The 19,834-nt window shown below is 59.4% G+C and overlaps 2 protein-coding genes across 4 annotated transcripts in view; one reads left to right on the forward strand and one right to left on the reverse strand.

Moving 5' to 3' along the window:
* Positions 1-4,978, reverse strand: part of NMT1 (N-myristoyltransferase 1) — a 17,497-nt gene extending 12,519 nt beyond the window's left edge. Inside the window, exon 1 of the mRNA XM_027711901.2 lies at positions 4,759-4,978. Within this exon, the coding sequence (XP_027567702.1) occupies positions 4,759-4,886 (128 nt within the window). The 5' untranslated portion in view covers positions 4,887-4,978. The remainder of the gene's footprint in view (positions 1-4,758) is intronic.
* DCAKD (dephospho-CoA kinase domain containing) lies at positions 4,934-14,164 on the forward strand. 3 transcript variants are annotated; one of them, XM_027711907.2, is made up of 6 exons: positions 4,934-5,030; positions 6,629-6,705; positions 8,419-8,536; positions 10,491-10,694; positions 12,483-12,570; positions 13,043-14,164. In XM_027711907.2, the coding sequence occupies exons 3-6, from the start codon at positions 8,425-8,427 to the stop codon at positions 13,326-13,328; spliced, it is 690 nt and encodes a 229-aa protein (XP_027567708.1). In that variant the 5' UTR covers positions 4,934-5,030; positions 6,629-6,705; positions 8,419-8,424; the 3' UTR covers positions 13,329-14,164. The 3 variants fall into 3 exon arrangements, with proteins under 3 accessions (XP_027567708.1, XP_027567706.1, XP_027567704.1); XM_027711905.2 differs by lacking the exon at positions 4,934-5,030 and adding an exon at positions 5,068-5,288 and having other exon boundaries at positions 6,629-6,709; XM_027711903.2 differs by lacking the exon at positions 4,934-5,030 and adding an exon at positions 5,068-5,288.
* Positions 14,165-19,834: the final 5,670 nt, after the last annotated feature.

The raw sequence follows: 19,834 nt of genomic DNA on the forward strand, positions 1-19,834 counted from the left end.
ACAAGGTCACAGCCTCTGAGAGGGTCAGGGCTCAGGGGGAAATTCAACCCTGGAGTGGCTCTGCCATGTTCACTCTACAAGAGGCATCTCGTTCCTTGCAGCCCAAAACAACTGCTGCTTTCACAGCAGGGACAACCCCACAGCTCTGACCTGCCCAGCCTGGAACCCCCCCAAGCACCACACACTCCTGGACCAGCTTCATGTCTTTACCAAACACAAGACAGTGGTGAGGAGGGCGGAGCAGGAAAAAGAAAGAAGAAACATGCTGGCAAATGTGTTGGAGCAGCATCCAACTATTTATTTCAGTGAGGACAGAACAAGGAGGAGCTGGGAGGGGAAGAAAGCTTAAAAAAACACAAGTGGAAGGTGGCAGTGGGTTGGAACCACAAGGTCCCTTCCAACCAAACCATTCTATGAAATACCTGAGCTGAGCAGCAAGTGGGTTATGAAACCAGGGAAAAGTGGATAGAGAACTGTGGTTTTTGAGGGATGAAGATGGGAGGGCTGGGCGAGGAGGTGCCTGTGGATGCAGCACAGAAACCTGACGTGATGGGCTGCACTGTCCTGGTTTGCAAGACACGGAGCTGCTGGGCTGGGGAAGCTTTTCCATGGACAAAAACCTGAACAGCAGCATGTGCTGGGGAAAGGGAACCAGCAGGAACCAAAGGAAGAGGATCAGAGAATTGATCAGCAGAGCCCTGTGTGGAACACCGGGAGACAGGAAGCATTACTGGCACAGGGAAAAAGCAGTGGCTCAGGGTGAGCTGCTCCACAATGGGGAGGGAAGAGAAGCCCCCCCTCTTCTCCAGAAGCACCTGAAGTGTTTGTTTGCAGCAGAGCAGAGAGAGGAGCAGCAGCTCCAAGGACCAGCATCCCGTGGCGCTGCTGAACCATCCCTGGGGGGAATCTTACCTTCCTTCCCACTGCCAGGAGAGGGCTTTGCCTCCACGCAGGAGCCGCGGCTCGGACATGACAGCAGCGCTAATCCCAACACAGCGGCGCTGACACCGCTATTGATTTCCATGACAAATGTGTGACGGCTTTTCTACCTCCCTGGGGAGGAGCAGGGGCGGGACCGGGCACATCCCGGCCACTCTGAGCTCCCGGGCTGAGCCAAACCACCCTGGAGCGGCAACAAACGCATCCAAAGCATTTCCGACCAATTTTAACAGCACGAGGGGAATTCTTGAGCACATCCAAGGGCCGGAAGCCGCCCCTTGCAGAGGAGACAGACACGTTTTCCCAGCTCACCCCCACACTGGGATGCTGCAGGTGGCAGATGAGGCAAACAAAATGCTCCCCTCGTATTCCGTGGGTGTCGCTGGGCTCCATAAATCAGAGCTGCCAAGTCCCAGCGTGGTGCTAATGACTTCAGTCCAACCAAGCCAGGCTCACAGGTAAAACCCTCCCTGATTTATGAGCAAAGCTGGCGTGCCCTGGAAGAAATCAGGGTGGCAGAAGGTGGGATGAGGTTTTGCATTTGCCTGGGGAAGGATCCTGCTCCATCAAGGAGATGAAAACCAACCCAGAGGAGGAGTCACCACCACGCAGGAAAATGCTGGAAAACCCGAAGGACCAACTCACTCAGAAGCAATAACAATAGGTATTTTCTATTTTAAATCTAGTTAGGAAGCAAATATCTTCTTTATCCAGGGCAGCTGCAGCCCCTCAGACACTGAAATTAAGGACAATGGCCCACCAGTGTCCTGGGACAAGTCACCACCATCCAAAACCCCAGCTACTGCAGCTGACCCAACCCGTGGAGCCGAGGGGGCTGAAGCAGCTTCACCCCCAGGAAGGGGGAGCTGCCAGCCCAGCTCTCATCCAACAGCCTTCCAGCCTTCCAGCTGCACTCAGCGCTCTTTTCCTCCCTTTTTTCCTCCCAGATCCTCTTTCCATTCCAAAGTGCTTTGAGAGATGAAGCAGGTGGAGAAGGGCACGTTGGTGAAACATCTTCCAATTCCCCGTGGGATCACGAGGGTCTCTTTTCTGGCTAAGGAAAACACTCTTCCCTTCTTCTGGGAAAGGCATCACCATCATCATGGCCATTGCCTGGCACTCCAATCCCTCCTTTCCCATTATCAGACAGCTCCTTGAGTTGGAGGGAAAGGCACAAACCACTGCCCAGAAAACAACACCCATAACCTGAGTGATCTCGAAAATTGGGTTTTGGAAGCACCTAAATACACCAACAGGGCTTGTTCAGGGTGAGACCCACTCAAAGTGACTGCTTCCAGCCTCTGGAGGCTGGAAAACACCACACACAGCCAATAACAAACTGGTACTCGGCATCTACCCCTCCATCCCCTGGATCCGTGGGTGATCCTGCTGTATTCCCAAATCTGAGGGCTTTGGTTTTGCAAGGTGAAGGAGGAAGCACAAGGCAGGACAACTCGGCTCCCTCAGCCTGGTGAGAGGCTGGAAGGTGTCAGATGAGAAAGAGTTGATCCCAGCTCCCTATTTAGGTGCTGGAAAATCCGTGTGCCAAACCTGGGGCTAATCAGGAGCAGTGCTTAGGCTGTAATCTCGTTAGGGGCCGGGGAGGGAGGAGGATCTCCAGATGGCAGAGCTCAGTTACTGTGCCCCACACAACTCCTACAGCTGAATTCCACATGTGGTTGTCCCAGGAACATCCTTTTGTGGTGAAGTGCTGGCAGGGATTGCCAAACTGGCAGCTGCTCCTCTGGAAAAGCTCCTTTTCCCCCCTCACACCCTATCCAGCAACAACCCAGCTGCACTTCAGGGAATTCCCAAGCTCTTCCTGCCTGGAACTGACCTGTTTCACGGGGCTGGGACACTCCAATCCTTAGTGTCACTGCTGTCCTTGCTGCCTGTGAGGTGACAAACCCCACCAGCCTGAGCCCATTTCCAGAGTCAGGGAATAAACCCTCCCCAAACACCAGGGACACGGCAGAAGGACACACTCTCCACACAAAGGAAAACATGACAAACACCAAAGTGAGTGTGTTTTCACTGGAAAATCAACTGGGATGGCCACAGCAGAGAGCAGTGCAGCCACTTCCCTCTGCTGACACGAGATCGAGGCTGAGGAAACCTAATTCCTCTTTCCTGTCCTTAAAAGGAAAGGAAGTGCTGCTTTCACTAAGGAATACTTTCATGTTTTAAACCTCAGTGCCTGGATCCAGTGCACAGACTGGCACTGACAGCACTCCCAGTGTGGCTCTCCAAAGCCCAGCAGCTCCAGGCCCGTCCCCTGCCCTGTTTTTGGGGACAGTGTCACTGGGGTGACCCGAAACACTCCCACACCCCAATGGGATGTGACGGTATGGAATCAACATCCAGAAGGAAATCCACCCCCTTTCCCACTGCTTGGTCTCTCCTGGGTGGATCCCCAGGAGGTTTTGAGGGGCAGGAGATTTCCCAGAGAGCTCCAAAGCCCCCCTGCCTTGTGCTCCTCATCACTGTGCCCACCAGCCATGCTTTTAATGTTATTTCCCAAGCAATTCAAACTATTTCCTAATGGACATCTCCCACTGGGCTTGTGGCATCTGCAGCCAAAAACATTCCAGCTCCTCCAGGTGACAGGAATCACACACCAGGACCTGAGGAGGGCTCCAGAACACACACCTTTTCCTGGCAAAAAGGGCAGGAGGAACCTCTGGGCTGGGAAGTGGCTTTGATTAAGCACCTTGTCTGTGCTCTGCTCGGCTCTGGCTCCCACAAACCTAATCATGTCAGAGGGAAAGAAAATAAAGACCTCCCCGAGCGGGGCTAAACCGATTAAAGCGAGACACGGAGCCACGCCCGGGGGGCAAAGGAAATATAAATGGGCAGCTGTGCTGTCATAAAAAAAGGCTCTGTGATATTTCTTGGGTGACCTTTTATTCGCTCCCGTTGCTGGGCAGGCGGGATTGCCCATGGAAAGCTGCTCATGGAGGGAGAAGGGCTCTTCAGGCTGATGGTCTGCACACCTGCCGGGGCTCCAGGTGAGTGGCGAGGCTCAGGTGAGGGAAGCACCAGGTACAAAACCTCTGGAAACCTCTGGAAAGCCACAGGCTGACACACCCATTCCCAGCTGGAACGTGCACCAAGCCTCTCCTGCAAATCCTGGACACACAGTGAGCTCCGCACTGTGTTAATTAAGGCAATGAGTAAGTAACGACGATGCCACTTTTGGCATTCCAGCTCTACCCTATCGAGATAAGGACCTGCCTCGCTGCCTGTGCTCACTCCCATCCTCATTGTTGTTATTCCACCATTCCACACCTCCAACCACAAGACAATGCAGGCACAGCCTTGCAAAACCCCGGGCTGTGTGCGTGTAGGATAACGACGGGATGGGCGTGCAGAAGCCTGGGATTCTTCCAGGGCGCAGGGGATGCCACACGCTCCAGGGAAGCGGGATCACCACCCTGGGTGTCACCGCGGGCACGCGGATGCCAGGAACGGGCTGGGAGGGCAGAGGGAATATGGAGAGACACTCGTCTAAGTGTGTCTCTAAGGCCAGGACGAGGAGACACAGTAAATGGGCTCATTTCTGTCAGGAAAAGGCACTGAGGTCAATGGTCACCCCCCCGCGCCGCGGCCGCGCCCGACCCTGCCGAGCTCCGGACACGCTCCCGCAGCGCCCCGCCCCCCGCCTGACCGACAGCCGGCTCGACCAACCGCAGCGCGGCACTCTGCCCGCCGGCCAATCAGCGCGCTGAGGGGGCGGGGCGCCGCTCACTTCCCGGCCGCTGCCCTCCCTTCAATGGGCCCCGGCGGCCGCCGCGCCGCGCGGCCTCGAGCGCCGCTCACCCGCGGTTGGAGCCGTGCTCCGCCTCGTTCTCGCAGTCGCTGCAGTGCTCGTGGTCGTTCTCCTCCGCCGCCGGTCGCGGGAGCCGCGCCGGCGGCCGCCTCACTGCTGTCTCACTGTCGTCCGCCATCTTGAAACGGGACCCTGGGCGCCGGCCGCGCCCCCGCAACAAGGCGCGCCGCGATTGGGCGCCGCGCCGCGGGGCATGCCGGGAGCGGTAGTCTGCGCGGGCTTGCGGGGGCCGGGCTGCGCCGCGGCCAGGACTACAATTCCCGTGAGCCTTTGGGGATGTCCCGGGCCGGGAGGGCTCCCTCACACCGGGGCAGCCCCGCCGTGGCGGAGAGCCGCGCCCTGGCCCCTTCGGCCACCCGTCCCGCACCGAGGCCGCGTGTCCGCGTCTCCGCCCGCTTCCCGCTGGAGGGGGTGGGCCCAGCCCAATGAGGGCGGTGCCGATTGGCTGGGAGAGGCGCCCTGCCTCCTGCCAGCCAATAGGCGCGCGGGATACTGCGGGGCGCGTGAAGGCGGGCAGGGGGTGAGCGAGTGAGGGCGCCGAGAGGGTCCCACGGCGCGGGTGGGTCAGGGCGGGGGTGGCGGCTCTTTTCCCCTAATTAACCATGCATTTAATGATTTTTCCTTTTAACCTCCGCCTCCTCGAGCCAAACGCCGGGTCTGTCCCTGTGCCAGAGCCGGGGACGGGCGCAGGGGGAGAGCCGGGGTGTAGGGTGGTGCGGGAGGACATTGCAGGTCCATCCCCAGTCGCTGTGATGGGTGGATTGGGGCTGGCAGCTTGTGCTGCGCTCAGCAACCAGAGGAGATGGGACACAGGGGAATTTGGGGCACCTCAGTGTTTAAAACCCACTTCGTCGGTGCCCTGGGTGCTTCTGCTGGAGCAGCTCTCCCGGCTTTACAGCCCAAACAGCCTCCATGCCTCGCGTTTTGTCTTTCCCCGTCTCTGATTTAGTGGCAGAGGCCGAATATAGCCAAAAAATGTATTTTGGGGAAAACTGGTTCTGGCTCCTGCCTGTAGCAGCTGCAGCAGCGGGCTGGCCTCTCTCCCCTCGTGTGCACTTCACACCCGGGCTCGTTAAATATTGATGCCTCGTTCCGTGTGCTGAGCTCTGTGCTTGAGCTCTTGAGCCTTGGACAGCACGAATGTTCCAAGCCATGGCTGGCCCTGGATTCCAGGACAACCCTTCCAAGGGCTGCTTCCCCCTGCAGTAATTCCTGCAACGGAGGGACAGAAATAGAAGGTTTTTTGGGAGCAAATCCCAGCTGAGGCTGGAGGCCAGAACACTGATGTTGCTGCAGTTAAAGCCCTGTGTTTACTCTATATGGGCAGCAGAGTTTTGAGTGTATTTTTCAAAAAAAAAGGCATGTGGAGCCTCCACCCCTGTGATGTGGATCTTCCCTGTGCAGCTGCTGTGAGGCTCCTCCTGCAGCAGGTGTATGAAATCCTGGTGGGAGAGCAATATTTTAACCTGATGGGATAAACAAACAGCCCCTCTGTCACACTGAGCCCACAGTAACACCAGAAAAGGCTCCCTGGGGCATCCAGGTCCTGCTTGGGGTGTTTGTCAGCCACCCCAAAGCGCTGCTGTTTATCAGAAGTGCCCTTTCTGAGTCCTTTTGGATTATTCCCCCTTGTTGCTGCTGGAGTTCTCCCCATCTGTTGGTCTGGGAAGGAGCACATGGTGCTGCTGTGGGCTGGCATCAGCTCCTGGCTTTTACTCCAACTCTGCCTCTTCCCTCTGCTGAGCTGCCTCCAGCTGCCACAGGACTCACCCGCCCCTGTCTTCCCCTAAACTCTGTTTTTGAGTCCTGTTTGTAGGAGCTAATTATGACTAAAGTGTCTTTTTTGTGTGTGTTTTCCAGCCCAGAGGACACAGTGCTGTGTTTTGACCCATCTCAGCCCTCCTGCAGCCCCCTGTTCGTGGGGGACAGTGCAGGCAGTAGGTACCTGGGTCCTGTGTGTGCTGAGTTTTTTGGGGGGCTGGGGGTGTCTGGAGGAAGGGGAGAGACCAGAAACCATTTGGGCAGAGCAGTGGTGGCTGAGATTGTTGGGTTTGGGGTACAGGGCTCTCTGGGAGCCGGTCTGGGCAGGAGGGGGCTGAGGGGTGACCACCAGCAGCCTATGGCTCCTGGCCAAAGATCACAGGGCCAGTTCCTTCTCAGAGACAACAGGCAAAAAAATGGGGTTTGGGAGGTTCAGCCCCTTGCCTGTGAGAGTGGTGTCACAAGGTGACAGCAGAGCTGGGGCCTCTGTCCCTGGGGGTTTGCAGGACTCAGCTGCACAAAGCCCTGGACAGCCTGGGCTGGGGCTGGAGGGGGGACACAGGGTTCATTCCCAACCTCCGGTGGCTGTTGCCTTTTTGGGATGCAGATACTCCCAGGAGTCCCCTCAGCCCTCCAGAGCTGCCTCAGCATTACAGAGCCTTTTGGATTTAGAGGATTGCAGGGTCTGGCTTGAGCAGGGATCTCTGTGCAGGAGCTGTGAGAGGAGCTGGGGGGTCACTGGCCCCCAACGGCCTCAGGGCCATGGGCAGGCACAGGATCTGTGTCCAAGGCTGTGTTTGCCAGCTCACAAACACCAGGTTGCTGCTCAGAGCCGTGGTTTCTGTGCCCCTTGGGCTGCCAGGCAGTGTGGGAATGGGATGCACTGAGTGCCTTGTGGGCTCTGTGTCCCCATTATGTCAGAGGTGGCTGATCTCCCCTACCCAGCTGCAGGATTGAGCAGAGCTCTCCCTCCCAGTGCTTGTGTTCTCCCACGTTGAGATGTTGTCTGAATTCTTCTTCTTTGTCACTGACCCTGTCACTGTCACCCTCACCAACCCTACCAGAAATTTCCTCTGATTTCTCTGAGCAGGTCCAGGGGAGGCCATGGAGATGCTCCAAGGGCTGGAGCTCCTCTGCTCTGGAACCAGGCTGGGAGAGCTGGGGGCGTTCCCCTGGAGAAGAGAAAGCTTCAGGGAGAGCTGAGAGCCCCTTCCAGGGCCTAAAGGGGCTCCAGGAGAGCTGGAGAGGGACTTGGGACAAGGAATGGAGGGACAGGACAAGGGGGAATGACTTCCCACTGCCTGAGGGCAGGGATAGATGGGATATTGGGAAGGAATTATTCCTGTGAGAGTGGGAGGGGCTGGAATGGATTTTCCAGAGAAGCTGTGGCTGCCTCTGAATCCCTGGAAGTGTCCAAGGCCAGGTTGGACAGGGCTAGGAGCAACCTGGGCTAGTGGAAGGTGTCCCTGCCCATGGCAGGGGGTGGCAATGGATGGACTTTAATGTCCCTTCCAAACTAAACCATTCCATGATTCCATGGTTTATGGTGCTGGAGGTGAGACTGGTTTGGTGGGTGCAGGTGCTAAAGGGGAATGAGCTGCTGCAGCTGCAGATAAACCAGCTGGAGGAACTAAGGGCTGGCTCAAGTGGCACATCCAGAGTTAGGGGGGTCCAGGGAAGCCTCGTTTAACCCAGCATTATCCTGCAGCCTGTGAAACAGGAATTCCCAGCCCAGAGGGTGCCAAAATCCTGCCGATGTCTCAGTAACACCCAGAGAGAATGAGCTTTGAATGAAGCCACCTGTTTTGGGCTAAATATTTGCTGTGCCCAGCACAAACAAAAGAGCCCTGTCCTGGCACGTTTTCCAGCTCCTTTCTTTCCCCTTTCAGAGCACGATGTTCCTGGTGGGACTCTCGGGTGGGATTGCATCGGGGAAGAGCACGGTGGTGGCCGTGCTGCGGGAGCTGGGCTGTGCCGTGATCGACGCCGACCTTATTGCCAGGGAGGGTGAGTTTTCCGTGGCCGATCCTGCTCCCTGAGGTTCCCCTGACAACTGGGATCGCTGCCGGGAGGCGCTGACGGCAGAGGGTGCTCTGGGTACATCCAAGTGTTTCCCTCCCGCTTCCCACTCCGTGAGGCTGTGGAGCTGCCTCCGGGGGAAGGGGATTGGAGCTAGGATATATTTTTAATAACCAAAAAAAGAAGATCGTGTCCTAAGAAACACCGTGGGGAGATCATGCCCTGAGTTTCTCTCTCCTGGAGTGTGATGTTTCCCAGCTTTGAAAGCCAACTCTGGGCAAAATTAATGTGGTTCCCTTGGCTAATCCAGTGTCCCCCCTGACATCCAGGACACCCATCCTGTCACCCAGTTATGTGGGGTGGGATCACTACAGGCTTGAATGAGAATGTCCCTCTGTGCTGGATGTTGTTTTCTTGGTGACACTGAGAGATCAGACCTCAAAATTAATGTTCTCAAAAAAAATAAAAGAGGCTCCAGAGATCCCAGGTGAGGGAATTTGGTCCGTGCTCCTGCACTGCACACCTGCCTCTTGCTGCTCTCAAATGTGCTGTCTGGGCTAGAGGGAAGAGCCAGAATTCCAGGCCTGTTGCCTCAGCAGGACTGGAGCAGATGCTGCTCTCCCTGATTAGCTGTGAGGTGTTAACCCTCCATCCCACAGGGATGACAAGGGGAACAGAGAGCTTGGCCAGAGGAGCTGTGGCTGCCCCATCCCTGGAAGTGTCCTGGCTCGGGTTGGACAGGGCTTGGAGCAACCTGGGCTAGTGGAAGGTGTCCCTGCCCACAGGGTGGTCTTTAAGGTCCCTCCCCACCCAAGCCAGCCTGGGATTCTGGGATTCTGTGGATCCTGCATGTGGCAGGTCCAGGGGCTGCAGCTGAGCTGTGGTGCAGTGGTGTCATTTGGAAGTGCCAGAACTTTTCTGTTTGGTGAAGAACTTACCGTGTAGCCACTCAAAGCTGTGATGCTTTAACATTTTATTGCACTGTAATTCCCCTCGAGGTGCAGGAAATTTGCTGGAGGTGCTAAAAACCCTTGGAGACGGTAGGAAAACACTACAGATACTCTGTGTCAGTTCTCTACCAATCACTTTATTTTCCTCCAATTCCTTTTTTATACGTGTTTGTTTACTATATGGATTTCACCCATCCCAAAACTGCCTCCATGTGATATTCCATGGGAGGAAGAAATTGGTCTTAAAGACTTTTATGAGGTTGGCCTGAGGTTACAACCTGTGGCAATGTTCCTGGATTTGGGAGAGATGATTAGCTGCTCTCTCCTTCGCTGTGGTTACCCTCAGCTGGAGCTTAATTATGATTTTATTGCTGCATCCCTTTTGTTGGTGATTTTTTTTGGTGGCTTTAAAGTTATACACTCCTGTAACGTCAGAGTCCCTGCAAGGGCTGATTGGGGATTGAGCTTTTAGAAGGTTTTTTGTGTTAATTTTCCTGAAGAATTTAGTGACTGAGGTCAAAGACAGTAAAAAAAATACCTCAGCAGCAGCCAGACACAGGTTGTAGAAGTGTGTGTTCATGTAGTGCTGAGGTTTTCAGCTGGTCCTGGTCCCTTTGGATTGATTCCTCACTGGTGGGAGTCAGCCCAGCCCAGTTCCTGCCCCTGCCCTGGCGTGTGGCCACGGCCGTGTCCTCCTGCCCGCCCTGCTGACTTGTCACCCCGAGCAGCAGCACGGGCTGGGAGGGTTGTGGTGCTGAATTAATGTCTGCAGGACACTTTGATCTCCCAGGAGGTGTCAGCCCTGCAAGGGACCTTGGGCTGGGAGGGCTGCTGGCAGGAGCTGGTGCTGAGGCAGATGTGCTGGAGGCAGATGTGGTGCCCCGGCGAGGATCAGCTCAGTCCGTTCATGACCAAACCCCATCTGGGGGCGGCTGCTGATGCAAACAGTGCTGTAAAACCAACCCTCACCCCCGGCTGTTTGATGTTCTCAGTGGTGCAGCCCCACTCCAAGGCCCACCAGCAGATCCTGCGGTACTTTGGCACCGAGATCCTCCTGGAGAACGGCGAGATAAACCGCGAGGCTCTCGGGAACATCATCTTCTCCCAGCCGGAGAAACGGCGGCTGCTGAACTCCATCACCCACCCCGAGATCCTGAAGGAGATGCTGAAGCAGATCCTGAAGTACTTTGTGCTCGGTAAGAGGCCAAGTCCCAGCCCTCGGGGACTCCTCTCGGGCAGGAGCTGTCCCTGAATGTGGGGAGAGGGACAGGGACGGAGAAGGGGAAGGGACGTTGAGTGACAGCCTTTGTGCTCTGCCTGTGGTGGCCTTTGGAGGATTCATTCCTGATTCACTCCTGCCTTTCACTGCTGCCCTTCACCGCCTTCCTCTGCGGTTTAAAGTGTATCTGTGGGGCCTGGGAGCAGCTTTGTGAGGCCTGTGCTGAGATCACCCCCCGGATAATGTCACACTCCCGAAATGGCCGAAGATCCTTCCCTGCCCCCGGCCTCGGTGGGAGCTGTGCAGCCCTCAGAGCGCCGATAAGGTGAGGGACAGGCTGACAGCTGTGGGCTCCAAAGTCCTGCCTTCCCCCCGATACATGGAACAAATGCAGCTGTCAGGCAGGGCTGGAGAAATGCCAGATAAGATCACCAGCTGTTCCGGAGGTCTCCGTGTATGACAGACTTCACAGAGCCAGTCTGGATCTGCGGCGCTTATCAGAGCTGGAGCCCTGTGAGAGCTGAACAGGCCTGTGCCGGGGCTCCACGGGGCCAAGCTCTGCTGCAGGGTGAGGAGGAGGAGGGACACAAAGGAAGCAACAGGCAGGAAAGCCGGGAGGCAGAGATGGAGTCTTGAACCCGGGGCTGCGGGCTCAGGAGGCGGATGCTGCGCTGGCCCTCGGCGAGAGCACTGTGTGGCTTCAGCAGGCAGCTTTGTCCTCATTAGTCAGGATTTAATGATTTGGGATAGCTGGATGTTGTCTCTGAGGATCGCTGTGTAAGGAAAGCTCTGATCGATCAAACTGGAGGGCAGCAAGAAGCCTCTGGGGGCGGAGATGCGGTGGAATGGGGCTCCTTGGATGATGTCTCTGTCCAGGCTCTGCTTGCCGTGGGTTTTAGGGGGGTTGGGTTATAAAGAGGGGACAGCAGCAAAACCTGAGGTGTCCCTGTGGCTGAGGCACACACAGGGGAGTGAAATCCTGGCTTAGAGCTTTCCCTTCCTCTCTCCTGCTCCTCCAGGCTCAGCAGGGCATCTCCCACCTCCCCAGATGCCACAGAGCTGGCACTGGCCAAGGGCAGAGGCACAGGGAAAACTGGGGGCCACAGGGCCTGGGGGGACAGTGACTGGCTGTGGCAAGCTCTGTTCCTCATGGTGACAGTGCTTTTAAACCAAACTCAGCCAGTTTTGGTGAGGGTTCAGTCCTGGGGCCATGCCCAGAGGCTCCCCCATGTTTCAGTGTCACAGCTGCGAGAGGTCTGCAAGGATTTCCTTGTTCCCCTTGGAAAAATGGAGCTGTATAGCCAAAGCTTTGCATAAAGGCAGGAAAACTGAGCTGGGGAAGATTGGCTCAGATGACTGCAGCCTGGCAAAGTCTTGGACAAGGGAAGGAGTGGAGAGCAGATCCTGCTGTGGACACTGCTTCCCGGGAGAGCCCGGCACGGCTGCTGCTCTTGCCAGCCAGGCACTGCTGCTCTCATTTCAGCTCCTCGTTTCAGCTCCTCATTATATTTCTGCAGCTTCACCTTTGGTCTGAGAGCAGCCAGGTTAGGGTTGTGTTTTTTTTTTTTTTCCCTCTGGAAACTTGGAATGAAACCATTTCCTCCCTGCGAGAGGGAGGAGGGCAAACGGGCTCTGCTGCAATCATGGAGCTGTAGAGTTCCCACTTCCTTTGCTTTTCATGGCCATGGTGTGTGTGTAGCAGGAGGGATTTGGGAACGGGGGTTAACGCTGTTCCCTTTTCTGGGGGGTGTTGCCATTTCCTCAGGATACCGCTACGTGATCCTGGACATCCCTCTGCTCTTCGAGACCCGCGGGTTGACCAAGTTTATGAGATACACGGTCTTGGTTTATTGGTAAGTGCCCCAGGAACCATGAGGACAGGGACACTGCCACCTCTCTTAGAGGGGGCTGTCACATCTCTGCTCTGGGGAGGGCTCAGCCACTGCCCTGGTGCGAAGCCCATTGAGAGAAGTGACATCTCCCTTTGTCCTGTGGCACCTCCCTCCATCCTAGTGCACTTGAGGGGGCTTCTTGAGCTTTCCCTGGAAGCTAGCACCATCATGCAGGGAATGTTGTTCCTTTGGGCCTTCTACAGCCTGTGCACCATCAGCTGGGGCAGGATTTGGGGCACTGCCTGGTGGTGTGGGCTGTGGGAGTGCCAAAAACACGCAGCGGGGTCATCCCGGGCAGTGCTGACCCGATGGCTGGGGCAGAAATGACACGGGGAATGTTTCTCATTCCCACTTTATTATCCCCCCTCATGCCCAAGGAAGGCAGACCCCCCTTCCCTCCCACCCCAGCTGAGCCCCATCCCCTCCCCGGCAGTGACCCCCCGGCGCAGCGCGCGCGGCTGATGAGGCGGAACGGGCTGGACGCGGACGCGGCCGACGCCCGGATCAGCTCCCAGATCCCACTGGAGGAGAAGCTCCAGTGGGCAACTCACGTCATCGACAACTCGGGGGACCGGGAGAGCACCCGCCGGCAGGTGCTGCAGCTCCACGCCCGCCTCGAGGATTCCCTGGATTTCCTCTGGGCCCGGCTGGCGGCGGGCGCGGCCGTCGCCGGGCTCGGGGGGCTGGTGTTCCTCCTCCTGCGGCATCTCATCTCCTAATTCACCTTTTCTCTTAGTCAGGGAAGGGGCCTGAATTCCCTGGTTTGAAAAGGGCACCAAAAGGCCACCTCTGTTAATGAGCTTTGCCAGCTGAATGCAGACAGCGGCGAGAGGTGTCTCCTTGCACAGTTCCCAAGGTGAATGTAGCCAGGGGGGCTTTTTCCGGCACCTTCTCCCTGCTCAGGTTTTCGCCCACCAGCTGTGCCTGTGGGGGGACGTTCTTGTTGTCCCCCCTGTGGGTCTCTGTGGTGGGACTTCGGTGAGTTGAGGCACTTTAATCCAGGACGATCTCATTCTAATCCAGGACAATCTCACTTTAATCCAGGACAATCTTACTTTAATATGGGACAATCTCACTTTAGTGTCTTCCAGGACAATCTCTTCCCTGGGAAGAGGTGGCCTCTTGGGCCCTGTCCCTGCCACCAACGTCCCTGGGGTGATCCCCTGCAGCTCAGCCCTCCTAATCCGAGTTTAGACCTGGGATTTCCCCTCTTTCACATTGTTAAATCTGCCTGGGGGGGGATGGACAGCACCTCGTTCACGTGGGTCGGGTGTTCAGGTGGCTGCTCCCCTCCCTCCTGCCCTCTAATTCTGTGACCATCGCTCGTGGGTCGCCCTTGTCTTTGGATCCAAGGGTCTGATACACCCCGGAGCGGGCAGAGATCTGGGCTCTGCCTCGTTCAGACTCATTTCCTGCTGTTTGAGCTTCCTTCAGCAGCGCTTTCCCGGCGGGAGAGCCGAGCCTGGGCGAGGCGGGTGCTGGCTCTTCACTTTTGTTTTAATAAAACACTGAACAGCAGCTGCTCCCGCGGCTGCTCCCGCAGCTCTTCCCGGCCCATTCCCAGGTCGTTTCCTATGCCGGGGCACGGCTGCTCTCTGTAAAGTTCAGCACACGCAGGCAGAGCCGACGGGCGCTCGTGCTCTTCCCAGTAAACATCGCTGAGCTGCTCCAGGAGCTGCTCGGAGCGTCAGCCCTGCCCTGAGCTTCCTTGGGGGGGGCTGTGGATCCATGTTGGCTCTGGGTAGTTCCAGCTTCCTGGGATGTGATCCTGGGCCCCTGTGGTTCTCTGTGCCAGTGCTTTCCCCCTGGGGTACCCCTGTGTCCACTACCACCCCTTGTCCCCACACTTTGAGAAGGGTGGGTGCTGCCAGCCCTTGCCCGCCCCTCCTCCCTGCACGCAGGGGTCTCCTGGATCCTCCAGGATGCTCCCACCCTCCTTCCCGGGCTCGGCCCTGTGAGGCAGTGTCCTGGCTGTCCCCAGTGCCAGCCTTTAGGCACAGGGACCGTCTCAGAGTGTCCCCAGCCAGCACGTGCCCCTTTTAGGGGCCGGACACCCTTCCCACTCCTTTGCCCTCCCCTGAGCCCCACAGTGCACCCACAGGTCCTATGTCACACCCATCTGGAGAGACCCAGCGGTCGCTGTGCAGCCCCAGAGAGCATCCCCGAAGTGGGGGGAGCCCTTCAACACCCCCTCCCTGCTCTTAATGCTCCTTAACTGCTCGGCGATGCCGGAGTCCCTCCCAGCCAGCCATAAATCAGGGCCGGAGCGCGATTTCTCGGCCGAGATAAGCGCTGATTCCACCTCCCTCCCGCTCGCCTCCGCGATAAATGGGGCCGGGGGTGGAAGGAGAGGGCGAGCCGGGGCCGTAATCGCATTTGGCGCTTCGCTCCCGCCCGGCTGACGTTCTCTAACGAGTTTAGCGGGGCCGAGGGAGCGACTGGTTTCAGGGGATGGTGAAGCACAGGGCTGTCCGTGGGGCTGGTGGGGGCCTGGTTTGGGGGCTCTGGGCGGAGCTGGGGATTGAGCCCCCCGTGTGGGCTGCGTGCCCGGGTGTTGGCACCCACCGGGGAAGGGCTCTGGAGCCGGGCGCTTGGCCATGGGGCTGTTGCTGTTCGGCCCAGCTGTGGGTGCTGCCCCAGGATTGCTCCAGCGTCCCTAGTCCCCCTCCCATCTCCCAGCCAAACCCCCTCAGGGACAAGCCCGTGTCCCCCGCCGGTGACAGACGCTCAGCTCCGTGGGCTGGGTGGCATCGACAGCGCGATCGATGCCCGTGGAGGAGACACCCTGAAGGACACGCCGGCTGAGACCCCGCGCTCGTGACACGGGTGCTGCCCCCTCGGTGGGCTCCGAGGGGTGCTGTGCCACGGCCCCCAGCCCCGCCACACCCCCGGCCCTGCTCGCCCCACGTCCCGCCATCGATCGCGGAGCAGCGTCACCCCCGCGCCCACCGGGGCGGCTCGAGCAGAGCCGCGAAGCCAAATATTTGACTGTGCAAATTGGCGGCCGGATCGATTCCGCTGCGGCTGCCGGGGGCTCGTGACAGGCGAGCCTGTCCTACTGCACCCCCTCCCTCTGCACCCCGTTCCGAGCCAGAGCACCCCTACCTGGGGCACCTCCTTCCCCAGCGCACCCCCTCCCTGCTGCACCCCCTCCCCAGTGCATCCCTTCCTCAGAGCACCCCTTTTCCCACTACGCCCCCTTTCCTGGCACTTCCCCCTTAGTGTAACCCTTCTCCCGTGCATCCCATTCCTGAACCCCCCCTCTTCCTTGGAGCACCCGATCATGGGACACCCACGGGGTGCAGATGTCCCCCTATGGGCTATAGGGACAGGGTGACATCCCCCAGTGGGGACTGCCCCAGGTGGGAGCTGGCTGGGGGGCTCAATACCCACGAGGAGGGACAGCCGGGGGGGTCTGAGTGTGATATCGCTGCCTGGCACTGGTGTCACCAGTGTCACTGCACGGTGCCTGTTGTCACGGGTGTCACTGTCACTGCATGGTGTTAGCACAGTGTCACCGTCCCTGCACGGTCCCTGGGGTGTGGCACAGTGTCGCTGTCACTGCACACCTCCCCAGGGTGTCACACAGTGTCAGCGTGGCTGCACAGCCCCACTCGTGTCACACAGCACAGCCCCGCGGTGCTGCACAGCTTCACTGTTGCTCCCCGGGGTGTCACATGGTGTCACTGTCACCGCGCAGTGCACAGGGTGTCACTGTCACTGCGGGGCCGCCGGGTGCCACGCAGTGTCACTGCAGCTCCCGTGGGTTGTCACACAGAGTCACCGTCAGTGCCCGGCGCAGGGGCTGTCACACAGTGCCATGTCACCGCGTGGCCCACGGGGTGTCACCCACTGTCACCGTCACTGCCGGCCTGCAGTGTATCACCCACTGTCACTGTCACTGCATGGCCCACGGGGTGTCACCCACTGTCACCGTCACTGCGCGGCCCGGGGTGTCACACACCGTCACCGCGCAGGACACTCCCAGTGCCACCCCTGCACGGCCCGTCGCTGTCCCCGCTGTCACTGCGCACCCCTCGCCGTGTCACGCCGCCCGTGGGGCGCCCCGGGGACAGCACAGCTGGTGCCAGCAGCCCAAGTCCCCGCTACTCCCACCCCTCGTGCCCCCGGGGGGACACGTCCCCAGCCCGTCCCCTCGCCAGCCGCTCAGCCGTCACCTCGCAGCGCTCACCGCCGGCGCTAATTAACTGCCGGTGTTGGCAGCCCTTAATTGCCGCGCGGCGGGAGGGTGACGGGCCCCGCCGTGTCCGTAATGAGCGGCAGCGTGACAGGGACAGGGACGGGTGGATGTGCCACCCACACCTTGCCCCACCCCCGCCTGCAGCCGGGCTCCTCCGTCGGGCGAGGGACAGTGCCCGGCGTTGGGCTGGGACGTCGCTGTCCCCGGGGCCAGGGCTGACACGGCTGTCTGGCCTGCTAGCCAGCCCCTGGCCACCAGCCAACTGGGCAACTGGCCGGACAGACAAACAGACAGCTGGACAGGCAACCAGCCCGGTGCTCTACCGGCCAGCCAGCCAAACAGCCTGTTGGTCAACTGGCCAGCCAGCCAACTAGCCAAGAAGCCAGATGGGCAATCAGCTGGCCAATGAACCAACCAACCCACCAGCCAGCCAGCCCACCCTATGGCCATCTACCACCCAGCCCAACCAGCCAGCCCACTGCCAGTGAGCCACTTGGCTACCGACCACCCAGCTCACCAAACAGCCACCTAGTTGGCCTTTAAGCCCACCAGCCAAGCAGCTGGCCAGTCACCAACTGGCCAACCAGCCAGCCGTGGCTAGCCAGCCAGCCCACTGGCCAGCTCCAGGGTCACCACCTCGGGATTGGTCCGTGGGGTCTTCCCTTGCTCCCATAGTGATCCGTGCTGGTGCTGCATCTCCCCGGGCTTCCACAGCCCGGAAAACTTCTTCATTCCTCTTCTTAATAACCTCTGCCTCCTAACAAGGTGGTTGGAGTGGCCTTTCTTAGGGATGGAGGTGACACAGGCCTGGAGGTGACACAGGCCTGGAGGTTGGTGGCTGGGGTGGCTGGTGTCCTCTCTTGAGGCCAGCGGACAGTCTGGACAGAGGCTCCCATTGCCCCAGGGGTCCTGCCCAAGGACTGGACACCTCCTTCCCTGTCCACACCTGAGTGTTCCCCTCCCATGGCCCCTTCAGACCCCACCCTGGGGACACACAAGGGTCTTGGGGGCAGTTTGTGAATGGCTACTCCCTCCCCAGGCCAACATCGGGGTCGTGTGTTGTGTCCAGCTCCGAGTGCTAATTACAGCTGAGCCCAGGTAATTACAGCCACCCCTGGGCTGAGCTCACCCAGGCTGACCCCCAGCTGGCGGGGCTGGGTGGAGAGTGTGGGGGGCACAATGTCCCTGTGCCCCTGGCCACGCGTGGTCCTGTGGGCAGAGTGAGAGGGGAAACTGAGGCACAGCCCAGCCCCACAACCCCCCTGCCCGGCTGCCCTCGCCCTTCCCCAAATCCTCCTCCAGGAGCCCCTCAGAGAGCAGCAGGTACAGCCGCCCCCCGGCCAAACCCGCGCCCCCGGAGCACCGACTGCCCCCCCTCTGCTGTGGGCGTCCCCCGGCACCGCCCCCCGCCCGCGCTCCGCGCTGCCAAAGCAAACAGCCGGGATCGATTGTGCGGGAGCTGCTGTTTGCTTAACCTTTGCAGAGGAGCGGTGGCGGCGAGCGGGGCCGCCGCAGCCACTGCTGCAGCCGCTGTCACCACAGCCCCTGTCACCACAGCCCCTGTCACCACAGCCCCTGTCACCACAGCCACTGCTGCAGCCGCTGTCACCACAGCCACTGTCACCACAGCCCCTGTCACCACAGCCACTGCTGCAGCCGCTGTCACCACAGCCGCTGTCACCACAGCCACTGTCACCACAGCCGCTGCCACCACAGCCACTGCTGCAGCCACCACTGTCCCCACAACTACTGCAGCCTCTGTCCCTGCAGCCCCCACAGCCACTGCTGCTCCCACACCCACCACAGCCACTGCTGCCACCGCTGCAACAGGTGCTGCCACCACTGCAGCCACAACCAGAGCCACTGCAGCCACCGCTGCCAGCACGACCACTGGCGACACTGATGCCACCACTGCCACCACCGCGGCCACTGCTGCCACCACAGTCACTGGAGTCACCGCTGCCACCTCCCAGCTTCATCCCTTTCCCTGCTCCTGCGCTCCCAGACGTGGCCCTTTGGAGCTTCCCCGCTCTGTTGTCCATCCCCAGGTGGATGGAGCCGGCTCGGGGGGCTGCGCTGCACCCCCTCCCTGTGCAAGGGTTGGGGACAGCGATCACCTCAGGGTCCCCAGCCGGTGTCGCCTGGGGTGTTGTCTCCACCCACGGGGCGCTGCCGTCCCGAGGTGGTGCTGAAGCTGTCCTGGCTCGGCAGCCGGGCTGAGGATGTGGTGGCCTGGGCTGGTGGCCGTGCCATGGGGACAGGATTGCCCAGGGTGATGAGGTGGCCTGGGGTGGTGGCCGTGTCACACAATGTCCTGCAGCAGTGAGGTGACCTGGGGCTGTGTCCCCATCGTGAGGATGCAGTGGCCAAGACCAGGGATGTCCTCTGACCCCCCAGGTGAGACTAGTGCCCTGATGCAACCAGGGTGTGTCTGTCCCACCCCTCATGTCCCCGCCACGGCCACCCTGTCCCCACGCAGAGCCCCCTGCCCACCCGGGCCATCCCGTCCCCGCGCCGGCGGTGACTCACGCAGCCCGTGACCTCGCCGCGGCGTATTTTTAGGCGCTTGTTAAAAAGAAAGATAACGAGGAGCGGGGGGATGGGGGGGGAGACGATAACGATGGAGAAAAGAACCAGGAAAGCAGCTGGTGACATGATGGTGACAGCTTTGAGGGGGGGACACGATGCTGGCAGTGCCCCCACCCCAAAATACTGTCCCCTCCCCTCCCCCCCCGTCTCGTTATGCCCCCAGGAATAATTGCCTCCTTAAAGGTAGCTAATTGATTTGTGCTCGCTGATTAAAGCCTCTGCGGGAGCCCGGGGACACGCGGGGGCGATCGATGGCTGCCGAGCGTCCCCTTGGTCCCCCCTCTTTTGGAGGGAGTGGTCTGTCCCCCGTGTGTCCCCTGGGGTTTGGGGACATTGCACAGGTGTGGCAGTGGAAGAGGGGATGCACCCCCGGTGTTGTTTTTTGGGGGTGGGGGGGACGATGACCCCACAGACCTCATAGGTGCCATTAGGGTT

This window comes from Pipra filicauda, unplaced genomic scaffold, assembly GCF_003945595.2.
Source record: "Pipra filicauda isolate LSUMZ 115617 unplaced genomic scaffold, ASM394559v2 scaffold336_size1087642_pilon, whole genome shotgun sequence".
NCBI classification, from domain to species: domain Eukaryota; kingdom Metazoa; phylum Chordata; class Aves; order Passeriformes; family Pipridae; genus Pipra; species Pipra filicauda.